This window comes from Microchirus variegatus (genome assembly GCF_963457635.1).
Source record: "Microchirus variegatus genome assembly, chromosome: 16".
NCBI classification, from domain to species: domain Eukaryota; kingdom Metazoa; phylum Chordata; class Actinopteri; order Pleuronectiformes; family Soleidae; genus Microchirus; species Microchirus variegatus.
The window spans coordinates 20,697,590-20,711,062 of record NC_139817.1 but is presented as its reverse complement, the minus strand read 5'-3'; the positions used below and the strand labels follow the sequence as shown (position 1 = coordinate 20,711,062).

Sequence of the window (13,473 nt, the reverse complement as noted above, 5' to 3'; positions counted from 1 at the left end):
CCAACATGAGTCTCTCTCTACCTTTCAGACATTGATGAATGCCTGCAGACACCAAACCCTTGTGCATACCAGTGCCGTAATGTGCCGGGCAGCTTCAGGTGCTCGTGTCCTCCCGGTACTGTGCTGCTTGGGGACGGACGCTCCTGTGCAGGGCTGGAGAGAGGGCAAACATTTTCCAATGGGACCAGAGTCAGAGCCAGACTCCGCCCTCAGCTAGTATCTTCTCTGGGGAGACCAATCCTGTCCCGCTCTAACGGAGTATCTCGCATTACCAGACAGTCTTGTCCGGTGGGGTACACCAACAGAGACGGAACATGTGTCGGTGAGTGTACACCAGAAACAAACCAGAACAAAATGTCCACAGGACAGGTCTTCGTCAGACCTCTTTGAGTCACATCCTCTCATTCTCTGCGCAGATGTGGATGAGTGTGCGTTCAGGAAGCCATGTCAACACGAATGCCGGAACACCATCGGCAGTTTCCAGTGTCTGTGTCCACCAGGATATCAGCTCCTACCAAATGGCAGGAGCTGTAAAGGTACAGAACTCACCTTACTTTGAATGTTAGGAACAGAACTGGCAATAAAGGGAAGTCCTGTTTTTACAGAGCATTAATTATGAGAGGGAATTATTCTCTGCTGCTGTTTAGAGAAGATACACTTACATTTATAGGTTAAATATTTATTAAATTAACCAAACAGTGTGACAGGCATGTGTACGTGCATCGACACAGTGAAATGCCAGATGCAAGCGCTGCTCTGTGTTTACCTGTTCTTGAAAGTGCTCTATAATGCTTGAATGCTTGTTTTCTACCTTTAGACATTGATGAATGTGTCGAACAAGGCATCCAGTGTGGACACAATCAGATGTGTTTTAACACCAGAGGAGGATACCAGTGTCTGGACACTCCCTGCCCTGCGTCCTATAAGACAGGCAGAAGCCCTGGGTAATTCAGGTGTATCAGATGTGCATATTTATGTAGCTATTTACATTTGAATGTGCCAGTGACACTCTACTCTCTTGTTGTTGTTTTGTTTTAAAGGACCTGTTACAGACCCTGCTCTCTGGACTGTGCCACAGGAGGCTCAACTCTGCTCCTGCAATACAAGCTACTCACTCTGCCCTCTGGCATCCCAGCGAATCACAACGTGGTAAGACTGTCTGCTTTCTCGGAGTCCGGAGTCCTGCAGGAGCGCACTGCTTTTACCATCCTCGAACAACATTCAGAGACCGGTGTGATGGCAGGCCGTGTGTTTGGCATTAGAGATGAGGCTGGCAGGGGAATCATCTTCACCCTGCAGGTTTTGGACAGACCGGGGCTGGTGCGGCTCAAGGTGCAGGCCACCACCATGTCTCTTCAGGGCCGCATTACCTACCAGAGCATCTTCATCATCTACATCTCCATCTCAACATATCCCTACTGAGCTGCTGTACTGCTTTACAGATGACTCTGCCCACAGTGGCCCATTAGAAACCACTCACCCACACACAGTCACGAGAAACCCCTGTGCCTTGGACACATGAGGCCACAAGAAAGAAGACGATGCATACACAAGGACAGGGGGACCTGGTTATGAAGTGGATTTCATGGCGATGAGAAGCCCCCCAGGTCTGTGACTGAAATGTAGATAAATCTCTGCAGATTTTAAATGTTGCCTTCAGAGGGAGGTGAATTAATGATAGTGTAGAGAATTCTGAACTGAAGACATCTGAAGTGAGACACATGGATGAACACATTCATGCACAAACAACATTTCATCTGTTTTATCAATATCTGGAAATGCACAATACAAGGAAATGTAATCACAACCATCCATCCTATATCTACCACTTTATCCTCAACCGGAGGGTCGCGGGGGGTGTTGTGCCTCAGCTGACATAGGGCGATAGGCGGGGTACACTCTGGACAGTCTGTAATCACAACCAAGCACTGAATTATTTTGTATCCATCAGGATTCTGCTCTCTGTCACTTTGTGTTTCAATTGTTGAATATCTAGTTCTGGGAGAGACTCATTATCATATGGAATATATTTACAGCCCACATGTAGAATTACAAGACCTATCACACGTCTTTGTTCTAGTAGTTTGAAAATGTACAATGTTTCCTCTATTATTTTAATTTATTGAAGTCATTTGAACATCACTGGTTCAAACAGTCACACACAGAGGCATCACACAGAGGGTTTGGCCTTGTACTGAAATGACAAACCTTCAGTGACGCAGTTAGCGACAGTGTTTAATCCCTCATATGTGTTTTTTGTACTCTTTTCTAACCATTTCCCTTTTTTTAAATCACATAAAAAACCTAAGGTGCTGTTCTGAATGTATGTACATGTATTAAGTGGTGATGGAGTCACAAAGAAAACAGATGCCACAGTGTTCGACTGCACTTACAGTTTCGAGAGGGTAACGTGTTCTGCATGTATGATGCTGTTCAGTAACCAAAGATAACATTGTTGGCACATTGATGCAAACTGGTGCAAATCTGAAAATGGGAAGTTTTCTGAAAAATCATGAGGAAAATGTTTCCCCTGCTCTTGCAGATTAAATAAATATTTTTCTGCAAAATATTTTGCTGTAAATGATTGTCAAATATTTGTATAAATAAAAGCAACACCACTTTTGTCAACACTGTTTGCATTATTGCTGCAAACGGGCTTTACTAACTATGAGAGTGATCGTCATGCAGAGAGACACTTTTGCAACAACAGATTACTACTAACCAGATAACATGTTGGCTTTCGCATAGTTTTCTAACTGACCATTCTTTATGTTAATATAATGTTATGTAATGTACACTGTAAATAATTTCTGTAAATTTACAGCAGAATTTCAACAGTATTAAGGTGTTTTTGTTTAATAAACAGTGCTTTACTGTTAATATTACAGAACATCAGTGAAAAAATCCGTTTTTTTTAACAAAATTCTAATGTATTACTATTTTACAGCACTTTACCGTTAGTGTTTTAGATAGAACATAATCATGCATTATTTTTGGCATTCTGGGAAGAGCATTGCCTGAGCTGCACGTGAAGCTATTTACCGGCCATTCCTGATCCATCTCCATCTTACCAATTATTTGGTGAGTAGCAACTTATATTTTTTTGATATTGATTTATATTACATATAATATTATTGTTTGATTTGATTAGTTTTGTTTGCATCGATGATTACAGCATATGCACATGCGAGAATGATTTTGGTTAGCAGCCAGCTAAATTTTCCAAAGTAGTCAAACAACACAAGGAGCACATTTGAATTTCTACAAAGTTAACGTTTGTTGACACTTTTGACAGATTTTGACACAACTTTATGATAGTTTGTGTAAACATTTTACCGTCTATGTAATTTAATCTATTTGCACGAGATTAGTATTACTTGGGGACCTCTGCTGACCCCAGTTAATTGTGTATGCGAATAGGGCTTTTGACATATTTGCAAAACCTCTTACAGAATAATTTTAATGAATTTTTGAAATTCAGGAAATGATCCATTTGCCCTTTCAGTGACAGTAAAAATATGTTAATTTTACAGTAACATAATGGCAACCCAGCTGCCAGTTCTTTCAGTGTACGCATTTTTCACTTTTTTCTTCCATTTTTTTTATCTTTAGAGTTTTTAATTTTATATAAAAACACTGATTTATAACTAAAATGTCTCTGCTTTGGCATGAGTAAACCATCAATTGCAGGTATTACAGTAAAGTAATGTTTGTCAACTGCAGCATTTCATATCCATGGTCATAATGGTTATTAAAACTGTGGCTCTGTCACACTGATTACATGAAATGTCACATGGGCTTAAGAGAACCACATGGGCTTTACTCTCATGCAACTGGTGTTGTCATCGCTGCCATGTGTTTGGCTTCTGGTTGAAATAACTGAGAAAAACAGAAATACTGAACAGCTTCACATCTCTACAAGGGTAATTCCAACATTCCCCCCAGATCTAAACAGACACTGTTGGAGTCGGTGGATACCTGACTACACTTTCACAAATGGTAAAGTAATGAAGAAAAAAAAAGAAGCTTTTATTTGCTGTTCATGTCTCTGGAATCAGTAACAGATCCATGGGACAAACCAGAGAACAATGCTTGTCGATGCCTCTGTACTGTGGGATTGGCTGCCTGAGTTGTGCATCTTTTTGCCGTTTGTAGGATGTTAATGATTCTGATCAGCTATGTCCTCATACACATCATAAATATCAAAAACTACTTGACATTATGTTAGGTATTTGATGTGTTACGTCAGGTTTCCATTTAAGAGGAACACTTTCTGATGTCTTTAATGTGTCTGCACCGTGGACAATAACAAACACAACCCTGTCTCTTCACCACTTCATAAATGGAGTACGCGGATACAACAAATATTTAAAAGAAAAGAAGAAGAAAACAGGCATTACTTTACAGAGAGAAACAGCAGGACTGGAAGCTGGTCGTTTCATAAAGCAACATGTGGATACAATGTAAGGAAGACTGGAGGCCTTTACCTCTTCTCTATAAAACACACAGTATTAGTGGGAATGAATGCTTAAGGCTTCTAGATGGCTCCCAGTTCCATCTCCCCTACTGCTTTACACAGTCAGGATGTCGGGAGAAACGGAGACTCACTGTGCTTCACTCACTAATGAGCACAACACTCACTACTGCCTATTAGTAAGAATAAACAATGGAGCTCAAAGCATACATACATTCACAAATTTAACCTGCAAATTCTCAGATCTAATGACCCTGTACAGGTCAATAAAGTCAAGGAGGTTGGGTTTCCATCAGCCTGTTATGAGCATTTCAAATTGTTGAGAAAATGTTGGCAAATCAATAAAAGGTAAACGCGATGGAAACATATTCAGCGAATGCAGGACAGGATTTCGGAATCACGAGTGAAACATTACTCCAGCTTCTGCATTTCCAGTGGAAAAATAGTGCAAATGGATGATGGGACGTGGTTTGTGTCGACTGATGAAGAAACCACAACCAAAGGGAAAGCAGTTGTGAACTTGCTTGACTCTCTTTAATTACGTGATCCAGTTGCACCTTCTCATCTTGGTGAACTGACTCCCAATATTATATAATATAAGCTCCCTGTTTTTTTTTTTCAAAGTTGCTCCAATCCTTTCTCATTTCTGCGGCCCGTTGCACAAAAGCAGGATTCAGATATCCAGGATAAATGACTGAGCCTGGTTCAAACGAATCCTAAACAAGGGGAGTTCAGGCTCAGTTGGTTGTACAAAGATCAAGCCAGGATGAGCAGACAAAATGATTCATCAAGCCAGGTGAAACCAATCGCGCACACAGCTTCCTCAAATAGACCTCGCTGCCAATCGCAGATTCTCAGATTCACCATGACAACTGCGGCATTCTGTTGCTCCCCTGAGGCCGAAATCACAATCACAATCGCCAAGAGAGTGACGCACAAAAAGCCGCAATCTAACTGCACAAGTGATGCGTTTGACTGCAAAGAGGAGGAATTCCCCTTTGCAAAAATAGCTAGAAATTGTTCCAATTGCATGGTTCTGGCAGGAGACAAGATAAACAAACAGCTTAACATAAGGGGCAGTGTTGTTATATAACTCGTGTTACCTCCTAGATTCAAATATCAGATGACAAAGACTATACACGTACCGTGATGTAAAAAAAAACAAAAAGTATCTCGGAATTAGTCGAAATTTACCATCATAATAGTCGGCATCTCACTGAACAAGGATCCGTTGAAAATATTTGCAAATCTCTTAAGGAATAATTTGAATGAATTTTTGAAAATCAGGAAATGATCCATTTGCCCTGATGCAGTTTGTCAGTGAGCTGACTTTAGTCTCAAAAACAAAAAGTATCTCAGAAAGACTTGAAATTTACCATCATAATAGTCGGCATCACCCTGAATAAGGATGCGTTGAAAATATTTACAAACCTCTTAAGGAATAATTTTAATGAATTTTTGAAATTCAGAAAATGATCCATTTGCCCTGATGCACTTTAACAGTGAGCTGACTTTAGTCTCAAAAACAATAATTTTTTCTTGGACTTTGAACCGCTGCCTGATAATTTTCACGCCGTGACCTCAGCCTGATTAAACCTTTGAAATGTTATTCTGCCTTCTTGGGTTGTGCAGTTGAGTCCTGTGTTGGTGCCAGTGAAGATGTAATCTGCAGAGTGTAGCTTTGCTAATCACAATCGCCAAGAGAGGTGACGCACAAAAAGCCGCAATCTAACTGCACAAGTGATGCGTTTGACTGCAGAGAGGAATTCTATGACAACACAAGAAAGATATTTTGCAAAAATAGCTAAAAATTGTATCAAATTGCATGGTTCTGGCTGGAGACAAGATAAACAAACAGCTTAACATAAGGGGCAGTGTTGTTATATAACTCGTGTTACCTCCTAGATTCACATATCAGATGACAAAGACCATACACGTACCGTGACGGTTTTGTGTACTTATCTGTCAAAACTGTGAAAAAGCAGATGTACCGATTTGCTAAGTTACAACGTTAACATAACAACGTGTCTAGAGTGCATGAGATCATGTGTTACTCATCCAAGAGGTTGGTTTAAATTTCTTTGACACAGCACAAAGGCGTGTCATAATAGAACAACAAACTCTTTCTCAACTGGAATCCAAACCAGTAATGGACATGAGTAATGCCGCAGCACCAGGCGGTGATAACTCCACTGTCTGTGTACACATGTAGGGAAGACTGAGTAATTCTTTGATGTGGGGATTGAGCGCTAACAAGGATGGAGAAAGCCTGGTGAGTACTGGACACTGTGTTTCACATAAAGTTTGTATCAAGTATCAAGTTCAGAATAACACCGGATCAATAACTGAAGTTAAGTAAACTGTGAGCAATGGTTTAGACTGGTCAACAGTCAACAGTCCATGTTTGCTTGAACAAGCCTGAGCATTGACTTCATATTAACACACACAAGATGAGCTTCATCCGGTGCCAAAGAATGCAAATGCAATCATGCTGCACACTGCAGTGACTCGATGAATAAAGATATAAAGATGTTGGCAACGCGTCTTAAAACCATTAAGCGTGTTTACTAGCGCTCGCTTTGTCAACATCGCACTCCAGCACGGAGCATGAAGTGAGTTTTCCAGACGACGTGTCCCGTTTCTGTGATAATCAATGGACGCAGGCAGCGTGTTTATACGCAGAGCATTAGCCTATGCCCCACTGGAAACTACTCGTGCACGGCAGAAAAAGGATGTGATGATAATATTTACCTGTTGCCATAGCAGCAGTCAAATGTACATTCACCAAAAATGTCTTAAAAGTAGGTCGGTGAATAATGCACACAGAAGAAGCAATAGTTTGGGCTGGGATTATTCTTTAGAATGAAGTCATTTTACACTACTGTATTTACATTAAAGTGAGGGCACAGGAGTCGGTGCTTCCATGAGCTCATGGAGACCATGCATACCACACAGCTCTGCTCAAATGATGCCCTGCCCTCGCAGCTATCACTCCCTCTCTCAGTGGGGCAATAAGAGAACTTGCACACTGTGTGGTAAACTCCTCAACATCACTCTCTTTTAGCCCGGCTTGACAATATTCCCCTGCACACATATACGGGAACAGCCTGCCAAGAAAAACCAATGAGTGTTGGACCAGTGTTTACCTTTATAGTCCAGTAAGTGACTTCATGTGGCTGTCTGTGGTGAACACAGCCAGTGATGATATCATTAGGACAATCACACTCCCGCCAACCGCCCACACTGTTGTTGCTTCATTTGATTAATTTCCTGCAGGAAATACAAAAAGACACCAGCTCGTCAAGAGCATAGCACTTTGAAGTGTTCTGAACGCGTTGGCTGGAATGCAGCTGTTGTGAAAGCGGTCCTGGTTGAGTTCTTTTTTTTTTTTTTTTTATTGTGGCCCAGACGCTGACTTCATCTCCACGACGCTTACCACAGTAGTTCCATCCATCCTGCTTCCCGATCTGCCAGCCAAACCCTGCTTCCTACCATTACTCATGAGATCTGCAGATGAGGTGGAAAAACAAGACTTGTATCAAAATTATTCCATTTTGTAGTACGGATGGAAAGAGGTAAAACTGCCACCACCTGCTGCAAAAAAAAGAGGGAAGCCACACAGTTCTTTGGATGCACTCCATACAAAGTCTTAAAGCTACTGTTTTGGGTTTGGTTTTTACAGTTAATATCATTCACGTCAGCCCAGGAATTACAGCCCAACGGCCGATGCCAGGTTTTCTTGTTCCTCACATTGACATTTTTTTTCCAAGCAAAATGACTCTCCAGGTTCAAATAAAAAAACAACTTATTATATAAGCGCTCACAGAAAAGGTCCAAGAAAATTTAAATAAAACAATCAGGGCCCATCATCAAGGATTGTCCATTTGTGTGGGACAAGTGGCTCAGTGAAAGGAAGATTTACTCACCCTGGAAAGACTGGAAATTTATCAATGCTTGGGAGAAGTGATTTCATTTTTTTATGAATCATTTTTTATTAATTGAGTGGACACACGCTGTGGAAGAAACACAGCATAGTGACAAGCCAACAGTGAACAGGCACTGGACTGTAGCCTCAGTATATACGTATGAGGCGCCTGCTCTACCAGATGAGCTGCAGCCTCTCCAGAGGCAAATTAGAATGGGTGAGCTCAGAGGACGGGTATTTTTCAGTAGTATCCACCATGAGAAAGCCAAGTAAGTGACATAAGTTGGTGAGTATTAGCAACTGCATGATTCTCGCTGTATACTAAACTTTAGCTTGAGCCGAGAGAAGTGTGACCTGCTTTAAAGGTGCATTATTTAATAAATCTAAAGCAACTGGCCATAAAATTCTCCTAATATGTTATAAAGACTGAGGAATAATGTTCATATAACAAACTGAACTCACCAACAACAACAGTACAGACAAAATATTTGCATTAAAAATAATATTTTGCAGACTGCAAATCATGTTTATGTTTTGAAATCATGTTTTGGCATGTGGCGCCACCTACCGCCGTCTACCAATCATTGCAGTCAGTAGAGTCTCAGCTGCCAAGCAAACATGGGTTGCCAGTTACATCAGAAAATGAAACCTAAAAGTATTTTTTAATACTTGGTATTTTGAATTTGAATGTAGTAACTGTTTTTGGCCACATTCTTACATATGGCACCTTTAAGTTGCATTGATTTAGCCAAAAATAGAGTTCAGTTATTGTTATTATTACGACTACTTCTAGTACTATACTACTACAGGGCTGGGTGATAGTCACAGACAGTCAATAATTATAAATATCACAATAAAATGTCATATGATTAAAGATTATGTTTTGCTACTGAGTGAAAGTTGAAGAAACCTAACTGTGGTTTAACATTTCTTCATAGATTCCCTTCATGTCTGTGGAGCTTTACATGAGCTCATTTTATTTTATTAAATACATTATACACTTATAATTAGGACTGGACGATTTTGAATAAATATATAATTGCAGTTGTTTTGACAGGAATTGCGATATGGTAAGTTTTACATAATTACTCTCATTTGTATTCGAAAAAACACATTTAAAGTGATTACTGTGTGATATTTGTGCAGATCTGTTCTCTTCAGTGTGTAGAATGTGTACAGATCAAGATCACTATTAATCTAAAATGATATTTGGACAAACATTTTGGTTTGAACAAATTGCAAATCGCAGGAGGCTGTATTGCGATTTTCGAAAAAATTTCAATTCATTGTTCAGGCCTACTTATAATATAAATAATATAGTTAGTTTAAAGTGACAGTTTTATGCTACAAACCTTCTCCTGTCTCCACATGAGCAAACAAAATCAGTTTAAGCACATTTAAGTAAATAATGATCCTGATAATTGTTTGTCGATTGCATCAGCCTCTCCTAAACATGTTGTCCAAACATGTTCGCTGTCCCCTCAGGATATTTAGCGTCTGCCTCATTAGCGCAGCCAAAGCCTCCATTTTCCAGACACACAGTTGTTCACTTATCACTCTGCTGAGATTTACTGCCCCTGTTGGATCGGTAATTGCCAATCCTTCTCCTGTGATTACGCTGAGACACAACCCGTAAGACCTTGATAACGAAGCACTCTCACGCCAAAGCGACTGTAGAGGCAGTCACAAAGACATCTGCAGGAATACAACTTTGCAAACAAGTTATAATAAAGTCTTACTCGGCACCAGGAAATCAGCTGCCTCTGTAATTTTACTACAAACGGATAGAAATCAAGATAACGGGTTAGATAACGGGTTAGTAACTGGGAAAAAGACCGAGATCATAGTTACAATAATTCAGATTCTCCTGCACACTGTAAGTCACACACTGTAAGTCTTTGACCCTGTATGTGTGGATACTACCAGAACTGGATTGTGGTTAAGTTAAGGTTAAGGTAAGGCATTACATGCAGTGTCCTAAGAAGAATAGCTGCACAAACCTGTGTGTGTGTGTGTGTGTGTGAGAGAGAGAAAAGAGTGACAATTCTGAACTTGAAAACAGGGAAACCAAACCACACTTATGTTCCCCGTTTTCAACCAGATGCCCCACAGGTCCACGTCTGTAATCACACCTTGTAAAATAACTTTTTTAGAGTTCAAGCCGTTTGTTTTAAGTGTTTCTGACAGCTGTTCTCCAACCTGCAGACGTCGGAGAGGCCACGGCGTTTCTCGACTGTAAGATTAGGTTTTAACAAGCGAAAAAACACCTTCCGCACAGCGATGCTGGCAAAGAAGTCACGACTGGCCGAGGACAACGCTCCTAACGTTTCATTCATGAGCCTGGAATGAAATGAGATGGAAATATCACGGTCATAGATAGCTTTGCAGCACAGAGGAAACGGGGAAAGCCAAATAAAGCCCTGCAACTGTCTTGATCCTCCCACACACTGTTAACTGTGTCATAGCCTTGAACGACAAGGTGCGACAAACCATCTCTTACTTTATTTATTTATGGTAGGAAAGAATGAATGAATTCATTAAAGCTGACATAGAGTGGTCCTGTTGCACATATATGTTAGTTATGGAGGTCTACTTACATACATTAACTTGTTTTTATGGTCAAAAACCTCCTAGTTGCTGTAAACGAGCCGATAGAAATCTCTCCTTTCTGACGCTGTTCCCCAGCTGTGATATTTCAGACATAAATCTCACCCCCAGAAGACAGAGTCTTGTGATTGGCCAATACCCGGAAGTGACATAATCAGCACATCCGCTCTCAGAAACGCAGCTCCCCCCTCTGGAACGGTGGATGCACTGCTACTCATTATCAAAACATTGTTTTAACAATGTTTAAAAATAGCTTCTTCACGACTCCCCGCCGCAGTCCCTTTTATGACTTTGACCCGGAGTCAGACGCAGAGTCAGAAGACACTGTCGCTCGTGGAACACCTCCACAACGGACGTTATTCTTCTTCTGCGGTTCAATGTACGCAACCGGATGTGCCCGGACTAGTGCCCGGAGCAGGACGATCTGCTGTTCAGGAGAACTGCTGTTTATGTAACCGGACCGGGTTTTTTCAGCGATCTCGCTGAGCCCGAGATTACAATAAAACACAGCGTTCTCAGCAGTGGCTGAACTGTTTGTTTTGAACCTTCAGGGGTTCTTAAAGAAGGTAATGACGCAGATACACACTAAAAAAACAGCGTTAATTGGAACTTCCGGTCAAGGTCTGCTTTAATAAAAAAAAAAAAAAAACTTAAGAAAGAGGCTTTATAAAATAAGTCTCCCACTGAGGATTTCTGAGTAATTACGATAACACTGCTGGTGCCCCTGTATGGCCAATGCCTGGGTGATCTTGCACCACCCTCATCCCTTTGGTGCCGTCACACGAAGGACACAAATACACAAGGTTACCAACCTGTCCAAGATCACTAAGGCCACATTCCTGTCTGCTCTCCGTCCAGTTTTGGCTATCAACACTCTCTAAAAAAAGGAAAAGCTACACCAGTGGCCAACCATGTTGGTCTTAACATTTGTTCATATTCAGTTTAAGGTTTTATTCCTCACACTAAATGTCTATGCTTTAACATAACGCTGGACTCCAACATCTTGCGTTTTGTGCTTCTTAATAAAACCAATCACTTCCTGTGCACAGTACATGAGATACCCCTAAAATGTGGGGGTCACTGATGTACACGAATCTGGAAATGGCTTTAACGTAATCCTTAATATTTAAAGGTTACGCACTACAGCTTTGAGTAGAAACAGTTGCGGCTGCTTCCAGTTATTTCCAGTCTGTTATGACAATTCCAACACTGCACAGAACATCAACAAAATTTGTGAAGTGAGTAAATTGCAAGGTGAAATCGCTGTTCCCACTTTGTCCCCCTTTTGCAAACACAATGACCTCACAAGAGAAGAATTAGCTTCTGTAATTTAATACACACACACAAAAAGAGTCCAATAAACACAAGCTCCACCACTTCTAAGACTGTAGTATATTTTTTAGCAGAGGGTCTGGAGAAAACCAAAAGACAGCATCCCACGCCACGAGCCTCGTTTGTTTTGGCGGAATCATTATTTAGTTATCACCGGTCCAACATTCACATTTTGTGCTGTGGCTCAGACAGTTTATGAGAGTCTAGGATGCATTGGATCAGAGTTTTTTTTTTCGTGGAACCAAGAGTGCTGGTGGGTGACTCCCAGAGAGAGACGTGACCTCCAGTTAGTATGACGGGGTGGTGCTGGAAGGGCCGACAGCCATCAATCGCACTCAGCACTGTGCTTCTCTGGCTTTGCTTCTCACCAATGACCATTCCACGCTTCTTGAAATCCAATACGCGGTGTAAATTTAGCTTGTACCCTTTGCATTTTACAATACGCACAGGACTAACAAACGCTCAGTATGACACCGAACAGACTTTGGCTTTTGGAGCATCTGATATTCAAGCACTCTGTTGATTATTTCTATTCAAATCTGAATTAAATAGTATTTTTTTTTTTTTTTTTTAAATCTCAGTGGCATCACTCTAATACAGAAATAATCACAGATGAGAAACCACAAAAACTGGAGGACAAAATACACACACAAAGGTTGTTTCCACCAACCTGGACTCCAGGACTCCACAGTCCTCCTCCTCCAAGCCATACATGCCAAGGTGCCATATGTAAGAATGTGGCCAAAAATGGCTACTAAATCCAAATTCAAAATACCGAGGTCTTTTAGGTTTCGTTTTCTGACGTAACTGGCAACCCGTGGTTGCTCGTGGCAGCTGAGACTCTACTGACTGCAATGATTGGTAGACGGCGGTAGGTGGCGCCACATGCCAAAACATGATTTCAAAACATAAACATGATTTGCAGTCTGCAAAAAAACATATTTTTTAATGCAAATATTTTGTCTGTACTGTTGTTGTTGGTGAGGTCAGTTTGTTATATGAACATTATTCCTGAGTCTCTGTGACATATTAGGAGGATTTTATGGCCAGTTGCTTTAGATTTATCACATAATGCACCTTTAAGGGAAAAAAAAAAAACACTCCTTCCCATCACAGTACTCCGATACAATTTATG

At 40.9% G+C, this 13,473-nt stretch overlaps 1 protein-coding gene across 1 annotated transcript in view; it reads left to right on the top strand.

The window, feature by feature from the left end:
* hmcn2 (hemicentin 2) overlaps positions 1–2,756 on the top strand; it is a gene marked incomplete at its 5' end in the record, with an annotated part of 45,901 nt that extends 43,145 nt beyond the window's left edge. The window contains 4 exons of the mRNA XM_083902807.1: positions 29–322; positions 417–536; positions 818–944; positions 1,041–2,756. Of these exons, the coding sequence (XP_083758933.1) occupies positions 29–322; positions 417–536; positions 818–944; positions 1,041–1,422 (923 nt within the window). The 3' untranslated portion in view covers positions 1,423–2,756. The remainder of the gene's footprint in view (positions 1–28; positions 323–416; positions 537–817; positions 945–1,040) is intronic.
* Between the last annotated feature and the right edge of the window lie 10,717 nt (positions 2,757–13,473).